Genomic DNA, 13,000 nt, shown 5'->3' on the forward strand with positions numbered 1-13,000 from the left:
AGTGTGTTTTTGGTCCCCACTTTGTGAGTGTGCTATCATGCTGAGGTCCCCACCATGTAATAAAAACAAACAAACAAACACACACACACACACACACACACACACACACACATATATATATATATATATATATATATATATATATATCCATGGGCCACTGTAAAGTAATATGGTTCTGTCATAACGTTTTGAATGAAAATCTGCATTTGGATAAGACACCTTTAGTATAGTTTTGATTTTAAGGCATAATAAAGATCAAATGCAAGTACGAGTGGATTTACATTGAAAATTTCAAACGCATCAAGAAAACCATGTGCTAAGGAAATTTCAAACCATTTGGAACGCACAGAGACGAGCTTTTGTGCAAAAATGAACTTAAAGGTGCCTTTAAAAAAGTGTCAAAGTACTTTTGAAAACAAAAAAGCAAACCCCCAATAGGTGGCAGCAAGAGGCCGCTTTATTTGAGTAAAGCATTGAACGATTCATTCAGCCAAAGAAGCCAATAGGATGAACGGACAGTTGAATCAATCCCTGAATCATCGACTCACCCGAGTCTTCTTGGCGAAGGCCTGAATCGTTCGTGCAGGGAAACGTCGCTGTGTATTATTCAGAGATGGCCAACTGTTCTGCTGTTTATTTTATTATACTTATCGCAATGATTTTACTACTACTATCAATAAAATTAATATTAATAATGATAATATTGCCGGAAGTTGTACAGCGCATGCGTCACGTGTTCATCATCAGCATCCATGACAACCGTCCTGTGGGTGTTGTTTGAATCTCGCTGTGTCGATTGGCATCTGATCTCTGCGTCCTCCGTGACAATTTTTCCAGATTATCGATATTATTGATCGTTGGATACGTCGATTGATCGCCTGCTGTTCCCATCACTCAGGTTTGACCCTTTTTATTACGCTGTGCTTTGTGTTTGTGTTCAGTATGTCTTGTGTTCACTACAGGTTCCAGAGTCGACTCACCTACGACTCGCTCCAGTTTGAAGGCCTCAACATCAGCGCGGGGGAGCTGAAGCGGCAGATCATGAGGAGCAAGAGGCTGAAGTTCTGCCAGCTGAAGATCAGCAACGCCCAGACTGATGAAGGTGAGTTGAGGAAAAGACACTTCAACTGTTCTACGCTAACATTAGATGCGTTACATCAGACACTTCTGGAAGCTGTAAGGTGGTGCTGATGCTGACATGTAGGGATGTTTTGGCTGTTTTAAAAGGCTAATGGCTCTCAAAGTATACCGTGCTCCATAATTATGTGCTGATTCTGATTTTATTTTGCTGTCAGAATACACAGATGATGCTCTCATCCCTAAAAACACGTCGGTCATCATCAGACGGATCCCTGCGGCGGGACTGAAGTCCTCAAACAGAAGATTTGTTGGGTAAGTGCTATGAAATGAGCACACGCGTCCTCTGTTAGATGTTATATGAAGACTCCTGGGGCCTGTTTCAGAAAGGAGGTTAACTGAAAACTCAAGAGTATTTTAACCCTGAAATAAGAGAAACTCTGGGTTTTCCGTTTCAAAATGGCAGGTTTGTTAAACTCGAGAAAGCAGGGTAAGTCAAGCCTGTTTCTGAAAGAGAGGTAACTTTAACTCAGAGTCAGTTACTGTGGTAACTTACTCTGTGAATCTAACCTGGTCAGAAGCAGGTTTTATTCTCTAAACTCAAAGTTTCTGTCTGTCTCCTCCCCTTTTTTAAAGATGAAGCGGTATTTCTCGCCTTAGCCTTACGTTTCCACCCACCTATTTTAATGCTCATTTTGGATACGTGCATAAAAACGATTGATAGAAACGTCATGATACACATAAATTTTTAAAATATGCATAAAAAACGCGCATAACTGAGTAGGATAAACTTTTATTCAATAGAAAATGTGCGCATAAACTACGATGGAAACACTTTTACTGAACAAATTACAGTATGTGCATTAAAAAAAAGATCATGATCATATGATAATGAAAATGTGTGTAAATGGACATACCAGCAGGCTGAGCACACTGTAACATGTCTTAAATATTGTTTTAGTCATTCTAAAATGCCTTAACTGTTTCAGTATTAGTGTATATTATTAATTACCTCTGAACGTCTGGTGCATGTCAAGAGTCTCCACGTCTCATGGCTTCAGACGCCCCCACGTGTTCATTGTGTTTCAGCATTGTCTTCTGACATCGAGGCGCAAGTACATTAATTAGGCTAAATAAAGAATTAATTGACGCAGCTTCTTCTACCACAGTAAATTCTGTTTTTACTGTTGATATTTGGTGCCAGTTTAATCAGGAAGTGACAATTTTTTTCTCTTTGACTCGTTGGATGGAATTTTATTCGCATCTTTTATGCAATATTCCAGTTTTGCACATAAATTTATGTAATATATTTGGATGGAAACATAGCTATTGCCTACATTTTAGTCACACACAGAAGAACTGTACTAGAATGGCTTATCCTTTTTTAATAAATAATTAAATTAAATTCACCTTCGACATGCACTGTAACTAGATTAATGGGATTATTATTCTTTCTAAAAATTATTTTTAGTACTGCTTACCTTCTAAATGTTATATTAACCTCTATCACTTGATCAATAAAAAAGGCAGACATACAAGTGCACTGTTAAATCATTTAAAACTAATAAATGTATAAAAAAGTTTAGAAAAAAATATATAAACGTCACAAATTACATTACTTATTTTATTATACTTAAATATTTAAATACTTAAAAAGTTAAATTAGGCATTAACTTGAGCAGCTGTTTTCCCACGCTAACTGTCTCTTCTTCACTGATGGTTGCTTCTTTTCAAATATATACACTCATATTTGCTATAACTTTGCATGAGAACATCAAGTTCAGCTGGAGAAAGAAATGGTGATCTCTTTTATAAGACATTGCCATAGTCACTCGTAATGTCTGCGCTCCATTGATAATGCCTTTTTAAAGTCACAGTGTGCGCGCTTAACTCTGAGTTGGTCTACTCGAAGTTGATTGACCCAACTCAGATCAGCTGTTCTGAAACCGAAAACTCTGAGTTTTTAATCTCTCGGTAAATCAACTCAGAGTTCAAGTTTAAACTCTGAGTTGTTTGAACCTCCTTACTGAAACAGGCCCCTGGTCTGTCCCTGGTGTTTTAGTCACACAAGCTCCTTTGTTTTGCAGACATCAAGCTGGACGCTGGCGTGAACCTTCACCTAGAGCTGATCCTTCACTCCTCTCACTGGAGCAGTTGTTGAAGGTATTGAACAAATGAATAGCACAATAGCAAAACACAATGTAAAGCACACAATATACGCACACGCACTCAGCTTCTTAGGGAGATTTGAGATTGTTTGAAGGGTTGAGGGTGAAAAAGATTCAAATGTGCAAATGCCTGTGAAACAGACTGAGAATCTGGCTGAGGCAAAGGCGTCAGAGGAGGACAAGCTGAAAGCGGTGATGTACCAGTCCAGCCTGTGCTACTACTCCAGCAGGTGAGCGTTCAGACACTGACAGGTTTGCTTTGTGAGAGATGTCTGAGCTGATTCTCATGGTTCTGATGTTCACTAGTGAGGCCATGAGGCTGCTTGGGATCCCGGGACACCACATTAGGCACTGCCCCACTAATGTGGTAACTGGGTTTTCCAAGCTCACGGTTGCTGTGAACTTGAGCTCTTGTCCTCATCAGTCAGATTGTTTGCTCCGAGTTTGACTGTCACTCCTCAATTCACAGGGCAGCCGCTCCGCGCCGCACAAGCGCATCCGGAAGAGCACAGGGATTCCCCGCAGCTTCCTGTTGGAGGTGGACGACCCAGACCGAAAGGGAGTCATGATAGACGGCAGCGGCAGATACGTCATTCCCATCATAGACGCGTGAGTAAACTGTACTTTGCATAGCCGCATGTTCTAGTGTTTGTCCAAATCTCACATGATGTCTGCTTGTGTGTGTTTGCGCTCGATCTGTTCAGTGAGGCCTATGCTGCTGAGAAGAGAAAGAGGCCGTCCTTCTCCTGCCAGACCGAGCCTTTGCCCTCCTCGTCCTCAGCAGGTGCGGCATCTTCGGTCCGGGACGCCGGAGGGAAACGGTCCCGCTCCCCATCTTCACCAGAGACGCGCGGCGACCAGAAGAGACCACGTCGCTGAGAGACCTTCATCCAAGAGACCTGGAGCCGACGTGTAAATATTGTACATAGTTTATTAATAAAAGATAATAAAGATTATAGCCGCATGAACTGTGTGGACTGGTTAACCTTCACTCCAGCAGTGCAACAAACACACACACATACAGGCATACATGGTTTATGAGGTCAATGTGACTTTTTGGTGGTTTACGGGGACATACCTTTGCCAACATCCTACGAACATAAAACTTGTGCCAAAATTTTTTATTTGAGCTACAAAAGGCAAACAACGCTTAAAAACAGCAATTTTAGTTTCACAACACACTCAAATTAACTATGTGACATTTCACAGGCTTATGGGGACAGACAAAATCATGGTTTACAAGGTCTGTTTACATGTTACACACAAACCTAGCCCCTTCATGGTTTAAAAGGACTGATTAACACATTTTACATATCACACTATTCTGCTATTGCAGTAAGGGTGACAACAGAACAGACTCTGGCTTTCCTCAGCTAGACACCTGCTAAACCCATCTCAGTTGCTAAGGTTCTGCCTGTCACTTCTTAAATGACAAAATACTATTTTGCTTAAAATACACTTTTGATTTAACAATTCTGTAGGCTTATTGTGTTGTATCAGTTAAACAATCTGTTTAATGTACTGTTGAACAATAACCTGAAAAAGACAGCATTTTAACATTAAAGTATGAAGAGTTAATTGTTTAAGGGCCTTTGCTCTTATTTTATAAGACAGTAGATATTTTGAAAGGCAACTTCAGATAAAAAAAGACCATAATTGGCAAAGAACCTTAAACCATGAACAACCAGAAGCACAACTGTACGATAACATATTCATTATTTTATTCTTTTACTTGGCCAGAGCACAAATGTTCCCCTCTGTGAACTCTGTGTGGAGTTTGCATGTTCTCTGTGTTGGAGTGGGTTTCCTCCGGGTGCTCCGGTTTCCCCCACAGTCCAAAGACAAGCGGTACAGGGGATTGAATACACTAAATTGTCCGTAGTGTGTGTGTATGAGTGTGTATGGATGTTTTCCAGTGATGGGTTGCAGCTGGAAGAACAACCGCAACGTAAAACATATTCTGGATAAGTTGGTGGTTCATTTCACTGTGGAAACCCCTGATAAATAAAGGGGTTAAGCCGAAAAGAAAATGAATGAATGAATGATTACAGCTTATAAACAAACTAATGGTATTTTAAAATTTAATTAAGTCGTTCAACAGATTATTCTTTTTCAAATTTAAATATTTATACTAGAACACAACATGGTAGTGCACTAGAATACTGTCAAATACAAAACATTGCCACTCAATGACAGAAATAAAAAAATAAACTTTTTTTATTTTACTTTTGAAGTCCAGGAAAACAGCAGGGGAACTAAACATGTATATACATTTTATTATGAAATGCATCAACTATTATCGCTCTGACAAGAACAAAAAATAGATGGATAAAAATAGATAAAAAGATAGATAAAAAGAAAAAAAGATAAAACTAGACATAAAAGTTTGATTCCACAAATTGAATGATACATACAGAATGATATGAACACAAAACAGATTAAAAACTAAATTTCGTAATGTGACAGTAATATAATGTGTTATAATGTGACTAATTAATATCATACACATTTTCACTTTTTTGTCACAGTGACAATATTTGACCATTTTCAAACATGTAAATAAAAAACAAAAAACATGTCTTTTTGCTACTCAACACTGTTGTAAATGTTTAGTCTGAGGGACTGCATTTGTGGGTTATGTATTTTTGTGTGATGGGTATTGCCCAGGCTCATGAAGCAGACGTGGACCTGGACTGTGGAGCAGTACCAGACTGTGGAGTAGTGGCAGACATGGGTTGAGAAGCAGAGGCAAACTGTAGAGCAATGTAGAGACTACCCTAGAGTGATGATGGACTGTGAAGCACTGGCATGGAACAGAAGTGGGTTTGAAAATGGTTAAATATTGTCACTCTGTGACAAGGAAAAAAAATGAAAATGTGTATAATAATAATCAGTCTTTTGAACTCATTACAGCCTTCACGTCTGCTTTTGTCCATGGTCTTCTCATGTAGGTTGTTCTGCCAGTGCTAGAGCCTGAAAGCAAACAAGATGATTAACTGTTAGCATCACTGACTTTTAATAGATCATATCAACTGTTCATCAATATCGTTTAAAAGTCTCTTTCTTGGAAAAAAGGTTAATCCTTAGGTGTGCACTTACACCATGGTTATACATCACACAACTACATGATTTAACAGCAACATATGCGAGTATAACTTTCAGTAGCTGCTTTGAATCATTGTGGACTATTGAAAGTGATATGACCTTTCCATGTAAAGACTTTTCTTAATTTTAAAAAAAGGCAATCAATAATTTCATAATATTCCCTATTATATTTTTCCACTGGAGAAAGTCTTCCGTTTTTTAGTTTAGCTGAATAATAAAAAGGTAAAAACTGCAAAGGTCAATATTATGAGCACAAAAAATAAAATAAAAATATATAAAATTATAAAAATTAAAATTTATTTTTTGATTTTTTTGTCAGCCAGATATCGCAGAGCCCTATTTAAAAATGGCCAGATACAAAAGAGAAAGTGATAAATGGAAGACATTGACGAGAAATGTAGCATAGGAAAAAGCATTTGTGCATTTGCGCTACAAGCACTGCGATAGAAAGTCTGAACGTGTATTGAGTGCTGCTGGAAACATTGCGACTCCAACTAGGTCTGCTTAATCCAGACAATGTGTCAGCATGTTAGCTTTTCTGTCAAAGAATTTACCAAAAACAGTGGAGAGTTAGTAGCCTACGCTGTTTTTTCCTCAACATCTCACTTATATTGTTATCAATAGGCTAATATTTTTTGTTCTTCTTTTTATTATTATCATTATTATTATTAGTTACTATTTATATTATCACTGATACTGAAAAGTGTTATTTAGGCTATTTGTGAAGTTCTTAAAAATGTAACATTTAATTATTATACAGGAGGGGGGAACCAGTGAATATTGTCCTCACCACTTAAAAAAATGTGTAAATAAAAAAAAAAAAAAAAAAAAACTAAAAATAAAGGATAAAAGGAAAAGCATGCTCTTCATCATTTTTCATAATCTGATTTGTACATGCTGCTGTGTGTGTGCACTTAGGCTAGACGAGCAGAGTACACACATCTAAAGTTATCTTACTGTGAGCGTTTTAATGGTCAAATAGGTGTCAAAATGCTGTGTTCAGTGATCATTTATTCATTTATAAGAAGCTTAAAGCACAGTTTGTTTCATATTTTTATTCTATTGTACATATTTCCCTTTGCTCATTTACAGGGAGGAAAATAACTGCATATATACAGTTGAAATCCGAATTATTAGCCCTCCTGAATTATTAGCAACCATTTTCCACCAATTTCTGTTTAATGGAAAGAAGATTTTTTTTCAACCCATTTCTAAACATAATAGTTTTAATAACTAATTTTTTATAACTGATTTCATTCATCTTTGTTATGATGACAGCACATACTTTACTATATATTTTTCAAAGTACAAGCATTCAGATTAAAGTACAATTCAAAGGCTTAATTAGGATAATTGGGCAAGTCATTAATATTGACCTTAAAATAGGTTTCAAAATATTTAAACCTGCTTTTATTCTAGCCAAAATAAAACAAATAAGACTTCCTCCAGAAGAAAAAAAATATTATAGAAAATACTGTAAAAAAAATCCTGAATTTGTTAAACATCCTTTTGGAAATATTTATTAAAAAAATATAAATAAAAAATTCACAGGAGCGCTAATAATTTTGACTTCAGCTGAAAAATCGTTTTGAATAATCTTGTTTGCAATTATGACAAAAATAATCGTGATTATGATTTTTCCCATAATAGAGCAGCCCTTACTGTATGTGTAATGTAGTGTACAGTAGATTATGTGATGTGATCAATTAAAAAATACATTTTCTTTTTTCTTAGTAATAAACATGCTTTTACACTATACTGTATGCTTTAGAAAAGATACAATAGATGGTGAGAAGTATAGCCCCAGGCTGCAAAAATTAAACAAATATAAGAATGAAGTTGTTTAGCCTTTATAGCGCCCTATTAAATTGTGTTGGGGTAAAAAGAATGTTTACATTTCTTTGACTATCATGGCGATGTTATTACCTCAAATCTTAAACGTGCGCACATTGCAAGAAATGAAAATCGCGTCACAGCACACACTACAAAATATTAAGGTTATCGAGTCAATGAAACACATCACCTGATTGCAGTATAACTTGCTTTATCAATAATTATTATTATTTATTATAGGCCAGGTTACAAATATTTGAAAATCTGTCACTACATGCCAAACACTCAAAATAGGTTCCCTTTTGCATAGCTATTAGTGGCAGTTATGAATTAAATAAATGGGCATATCGGCACGTAAGGTGAGTCGCCTATTATTTATCGTCTGTTTATTTTTCTCTGTTCATTTCTTTCACATGCATGCAGAGTGAACAGTCTGTGCTGTTTCTGCTTGTTTAATAGAGCGCCTCCTCTTATAGCCGGCCTATTTCGGTATAAAGGACAAAATTTTTTTTTTTTATAAACTGTATGCTATTCTATCCCCTATATTAAACACAGCAAATGTATAATTAAATATTAGAAACATAAATATTTGAAGTTTCTAAAAGCACATTTTAATGTTTAAGCATTGTTTATTGGCCGTCGGCGTCGATGATGTGCACCTCTCAAAAAATGTAACTACAAGTCGCAACGACACAGAGCGCAAGGTCGTGATTTGTTTGATGGTCGTGATTGGTCGGCTTGGCAGCGCTGACAAGTCTGGGGGCGGGACCAAGAGCCGTGCGAGTGGTGCGAGCCCAATAGAGCGATTGTTTACAAGTGTGGAGTCCCATGAAGGAGCTCTGGATAGAAAGTTTTGTTTTGTGTTTATCTCATAGTTAAAGTTGTTCCACGTCCGCCGGTTCCAGCCTCAAAATGAGCGAGTTTGAGTCACTTGCATGTTCAGGAAGCGTTTAGAAAAAACAAAACAACAGCGAAGAAACTCAACACAGAGGAACATTAACACCTCACTGCCAACTAGCGTTTTGAAAGTGTTAATGCAGACCAACAGAGACATTGCGCAGAAGTAAAATAAACAGCTACGCGCGTTGCATGTGCCGTGGGTTACGCCGATCATAACGCAGAAGTATAAACCAGGCTCTATAAACTTTAATTTCATAAGTGCATACAATATAATATTAATAATAATAAGACAATTAGCATGTTTATCAGGGTAGACGACATGCAGTGAGTGGATAATTCCATATGTGCAATATGTACATTTAAATCTCTCCATTTTGCTGTAATGGCTGTGCTGTGTTTGACTGGCAATAGCTTTTAGATTATAACCCGCGACCCACTTATTAATATGCAGCCTTTTTTGATTACATGGGGCCAGTTGCACCAGCAGTGTGTAAGTTAAAATGAAGCCTAGTTGTGACTTAAAGGGACACTAATTTACAATGTACGCACTACTAAATATTTCTGTGTTGCAGCATTTCACTCAGTTTAAACCTAACGCTGTGTTCCAACTAAAAATTTACCGCAGCCTCCCCCCATGTATAATGGTAGAAAAGAGATGACGGTGAGATTAGTTTACATCGAGGAGCTTGCGATGATCTCCCTCTATTCACAGCCTTATTTTCTTCCTAAATCTCGCATTTCTTTCGGTTTGTGAATGAAGAGTTTAATTTTGTTTCAAGAAATGTTTTGTGTTAACATACATTTCTTTATGACTGGGTTTTTTCTCCCTGCTATTTTTTCTTTAACGTGTAGAATATTTAAAAAATCAAGTTTTATGTTTTGATAACTTTGTGTAATTTGTGTGCATTCACAGCAAATTTTCAAAGAACAGTTATATGTAGATGCATTAGTTGCAGAATTCTAAATCAGTTTAACGATTGAAACACTTTTTATTTGATATTAGGTGATTTAATGCAACTATGTATGACTTTACGGAGAGCTTATGACCTTACTAACTACGGTTTGCCTTAAGAGCATGTGGTGCAACCGAAGTAAAAACAACTTTAGTTATAAACATGCCAGTAGTTACTATTATTATTATTATTATTACTACTACTTCTATTATTATTAGGCAATTTTCTGAAGCAACCCCTGTAACCAATTTAGTGCTTTTGGGTTGTTGTTGTTTTCGGTTAAAGCGCAATGCCCCATTAACACCTCAGACAGGCTGTTTCATTAATAGCCAAACATTTTGTTTGAGATGAGGGCAGGGGTATATCTTGAGTATATTTCACAAGCAAGGTTGACACAAAATCCCCGGTTATATACCTTTTACCTATAGGCCAACTTCTGGTAATGTAGGCTTATATAGGCTGTTTCTATTCACAGCAACTTATGGACTGAACTACGTGTTAATTAAAATTTCTATATTAGGCTCGTAGCAATTGATATTGGGAGTCATGGAATATTGTTTGCATTTATTTTGCATATTGTTTGCAATATCCTACTTTAATAATAATAATAATAATTAATATTATATTAAAAAGTTTTTTCTATTTCTAAATAAATAGCCTACTGTAAATTAGGCCTACAACCATTAATGATTTATATATGAAATTAGAAATGAAATTCTTAATAATATTTGTAAAGGAAACAAATATAGGTCTTATATGTGCCGTTATATATATTTCAATTAATATGGAATATAAGTGCATGTTTTCACCAAAACTATGATAGATTTTTTTTTTAAATGTGTGATTGTGTAAAACAATATAATTTGCAAATAAAATAATGTTTTTTTTTTCTCTCTCTCTAAAGAAATTGTTACCACCTCGTTTAGAGCATCATTATGGGCATTTTACGTTATAACTAATGTGGGTCAAACAATAGATCTGTGACAGAGAAACTACAGGTTTTGGGACACACTCGTCACTACATCGTTCTTTTCCCAAACGACACATTGTACTATGATATTTCTGCCGCGAGTTACGTTGTTGTTTGGGAAACCCAGCCCTGGTGCAGAGCCAGAGGAAGAAGCGTGCTGCGCTTGTGGAGCAGATAAGAAGCAAGAGAAACTTCTAGACCAGGGGAGAGTTTCCCAAACAACGACATATATCTGAATGAAGGGGTAATCTACTGTATTTTAGCCTAATTATTATTTCTAATGTTTACACACTGTGAAATAGGCTAATCCAATCTTAAAAAAACACACACACTAAATCATTTTTTGTGAATTGTTTTTATTCCGAGCTAAATAACATTTTAGAAAATGTTGCATATCAAGCTGTTGGTATCTCCTCGCGGTTGAAATTGGCTGTTATGCGAAAAAAAAAAGAACAAATATTAGCTCGCAGGCTAGTTGCTTTTTAGATTTAATTTAAGCCTATATTCAGCTGACAGCGCACACTCAGCCGCGATACAGAGAGAAAAAGTAAATAATAGATTCTTTAATGTAAACGACTAAGAAAAACTTCGGCTATATACTCGGGAGAGGACGTAATGAGATCTAGACTGGCTGTAAAATATATACACCAATAGTAATAGTTAATCAACGCATTTTATTTAAAAAAAATCTACTCATTTTAATATTGCGATTTTTACATTTTTTAGAGAATGTCTGTTTTTATTAACTTTTCTGTCATTTATTTCAAATTTGTCATTATTTTATTAATTTGATGATGTTAATATTTTACATAGGCTATTTTATATACACATCTAAAATCATTCAAATTAAGGTTGTGACGATGAGGAAATTTCCCCACCGGTTAATCGACATGTGACAACACCGGTAATACCGGTATCATAGTGGGGGTCGGGGTTTCCTCTTTTCTTTCTGCTTTTAAATAGCTTATAAATGCATATAATACTTTCACTTTCAGTTTTGCGGGAATTGCCAATTCGGCGTAAATTGTTTGAATGGACGAATGTGATGAATGTTAGAATGTTTTTAAAACGAATAAGAAAATAAAATAGCAAGATAAGTAATTAAATTGCACAAAGTTTAAATAAGATTAAACGAATGAACAAGAAACAAATATAAAAGAAAAGCTTTCAAAATTACATTACAAAAATGACAGGTTGACACAGTCTTTAAAAAATAAAATAAAATAAAACATTGTAAATTGGCATTTATTAACAGTGAGGTTTACTTGTTCTTTGCGAGGAATCCTGGCCAATATGTTGACCATCTCTGGCTTAAGATGGGATCTTGTGGGGCTCACTATGTTCCCCATCGTGCTGAACACACCCTCAGATGAGCAGCTTGTTGCACGTAAAGATACTTTTTGGTTACATTTGCTAACAGGGGGAACATGTTTGGTTGTCTTTTGTTGTCCTACCTGACTTCAATTTCTTAATGTATTATTTAGCCTATTGCATTATATATTAATAGCTTAGTCCTTATGAACAATCCGTTTATAAAATAGCCTTATTAACGAATTTATAGGCTAGTGAAGAATAAACCGAATATGAAATATGATCCTTGCATAATGATCACAACTAAACAAGCTAGCACTCATTTTATATATAAACTTTAAATAAAAAAGAAAGAAATGTTAAGAAATTAAACATTGTGTAAAAAATCTAAAGACAGGCTAAATAAAAGTAATTTTATTTAACAGGCTAAAAAAATAATCAACATGTAAATGTATAAATATTTCGATAAGTATTGTTATGGAATATTTATAACTATATGATCTTGCTTTTTTTGGTTATATCGATACAAGCTTTGAGCTCTCTTACAAGCACAGTTGACAGGCGCAGGTGTCTTATGTCACTGTCAGTGGCGGATTACACACAGCATACCCTGGCAAGATGTTTTATTTGTTGCCGATTGGCGTGTTGTTCCTTTTTTAAAACACCTTTTGTTTTTAAAATCC

General features: G+C 35.8%; 1 protein-coding gene and 1 long non-coding RNA gene across 4 annotated transcripts in view; one reads left to right on the top strand and one right to left on the bottom strand.

Annotated features, from left to right (window-relative positions):
- The first annotated feature begins 139 nt into the window (after positions 1–139).
- LOC141375699 (E3 ubiquitin-protein ligase RBBP6-like) lies at positions 140–5,575 on the top strand. 3 transcript variants are annotated; one of them, XM_073910576.1, is made up of 7 exons: positions 510–1,102; positions 1,296–1,392; positions 3,165–3,240; positions 3,387–3,475; positions 3,552–3,612; positions 3,715–3,854; positions 3,950–5,575. In XM_073910576.1, exons 1-7 carry the CDS (start codon positions 943–945, stop codon positions 4,122–4,124), a joined length of 798 nt encoding a protein of 265 aa, XP_073766677.1. In that variant the 5' UTR covers positions 510–942; the 3' UTR covers positions 4,125–5,575. The 3 variants fall into 3 exon arrangements, with proteins under 3 accessions (XP_073766678.1, XP_073766677.1, XP_073766679.1); XM_073910577.1 differs by lacking the exon at positions 3,552–3,612 and having other exon boundaries at positions 140–1,102; XM_073910578.1 differs by lacking the exons at positions 3,552–3,612; positions 3,950–5,575 and having other exon boundaries at positions 556–1,102; positions 3,715–3,859.
- LOC141375774 (uncharacterized) overlaps positions 5,506–13,000 on the bottom strand; it is a 57,777-nt gene continuing 50,282 nt past the window's right edge. Inside the window, exons 25-26 of the long non-coding RNA XR_012384563.1 lie at positions 6,157–6,218; positions 5,506–6,048 (exon numbers count right to left, since the gene is read on the bottom strand). This is a non-coding gene — a long non-coding RNA (uncharacterized lncRNA). The remainder of the gene's footprint in view (positions 6,049–6,156; positions 6,219–13,000) is intronic.

The sequence above is a fragment of the Danio rerio genome, chromosome 8, assembly GCF_049306965.1.
Source record: "Danio rerio strain Tuebingen ecotype United States chromosome 8, GRCz12tu, whole genome shotgun sequence".
NCBI classification, from domain to species: domain Eukaryota; kingdom Metazoa; phylum Chordata; class Actinopteri; order Cypriniformes; family Danionidae; genus Danio; species Danio rerio.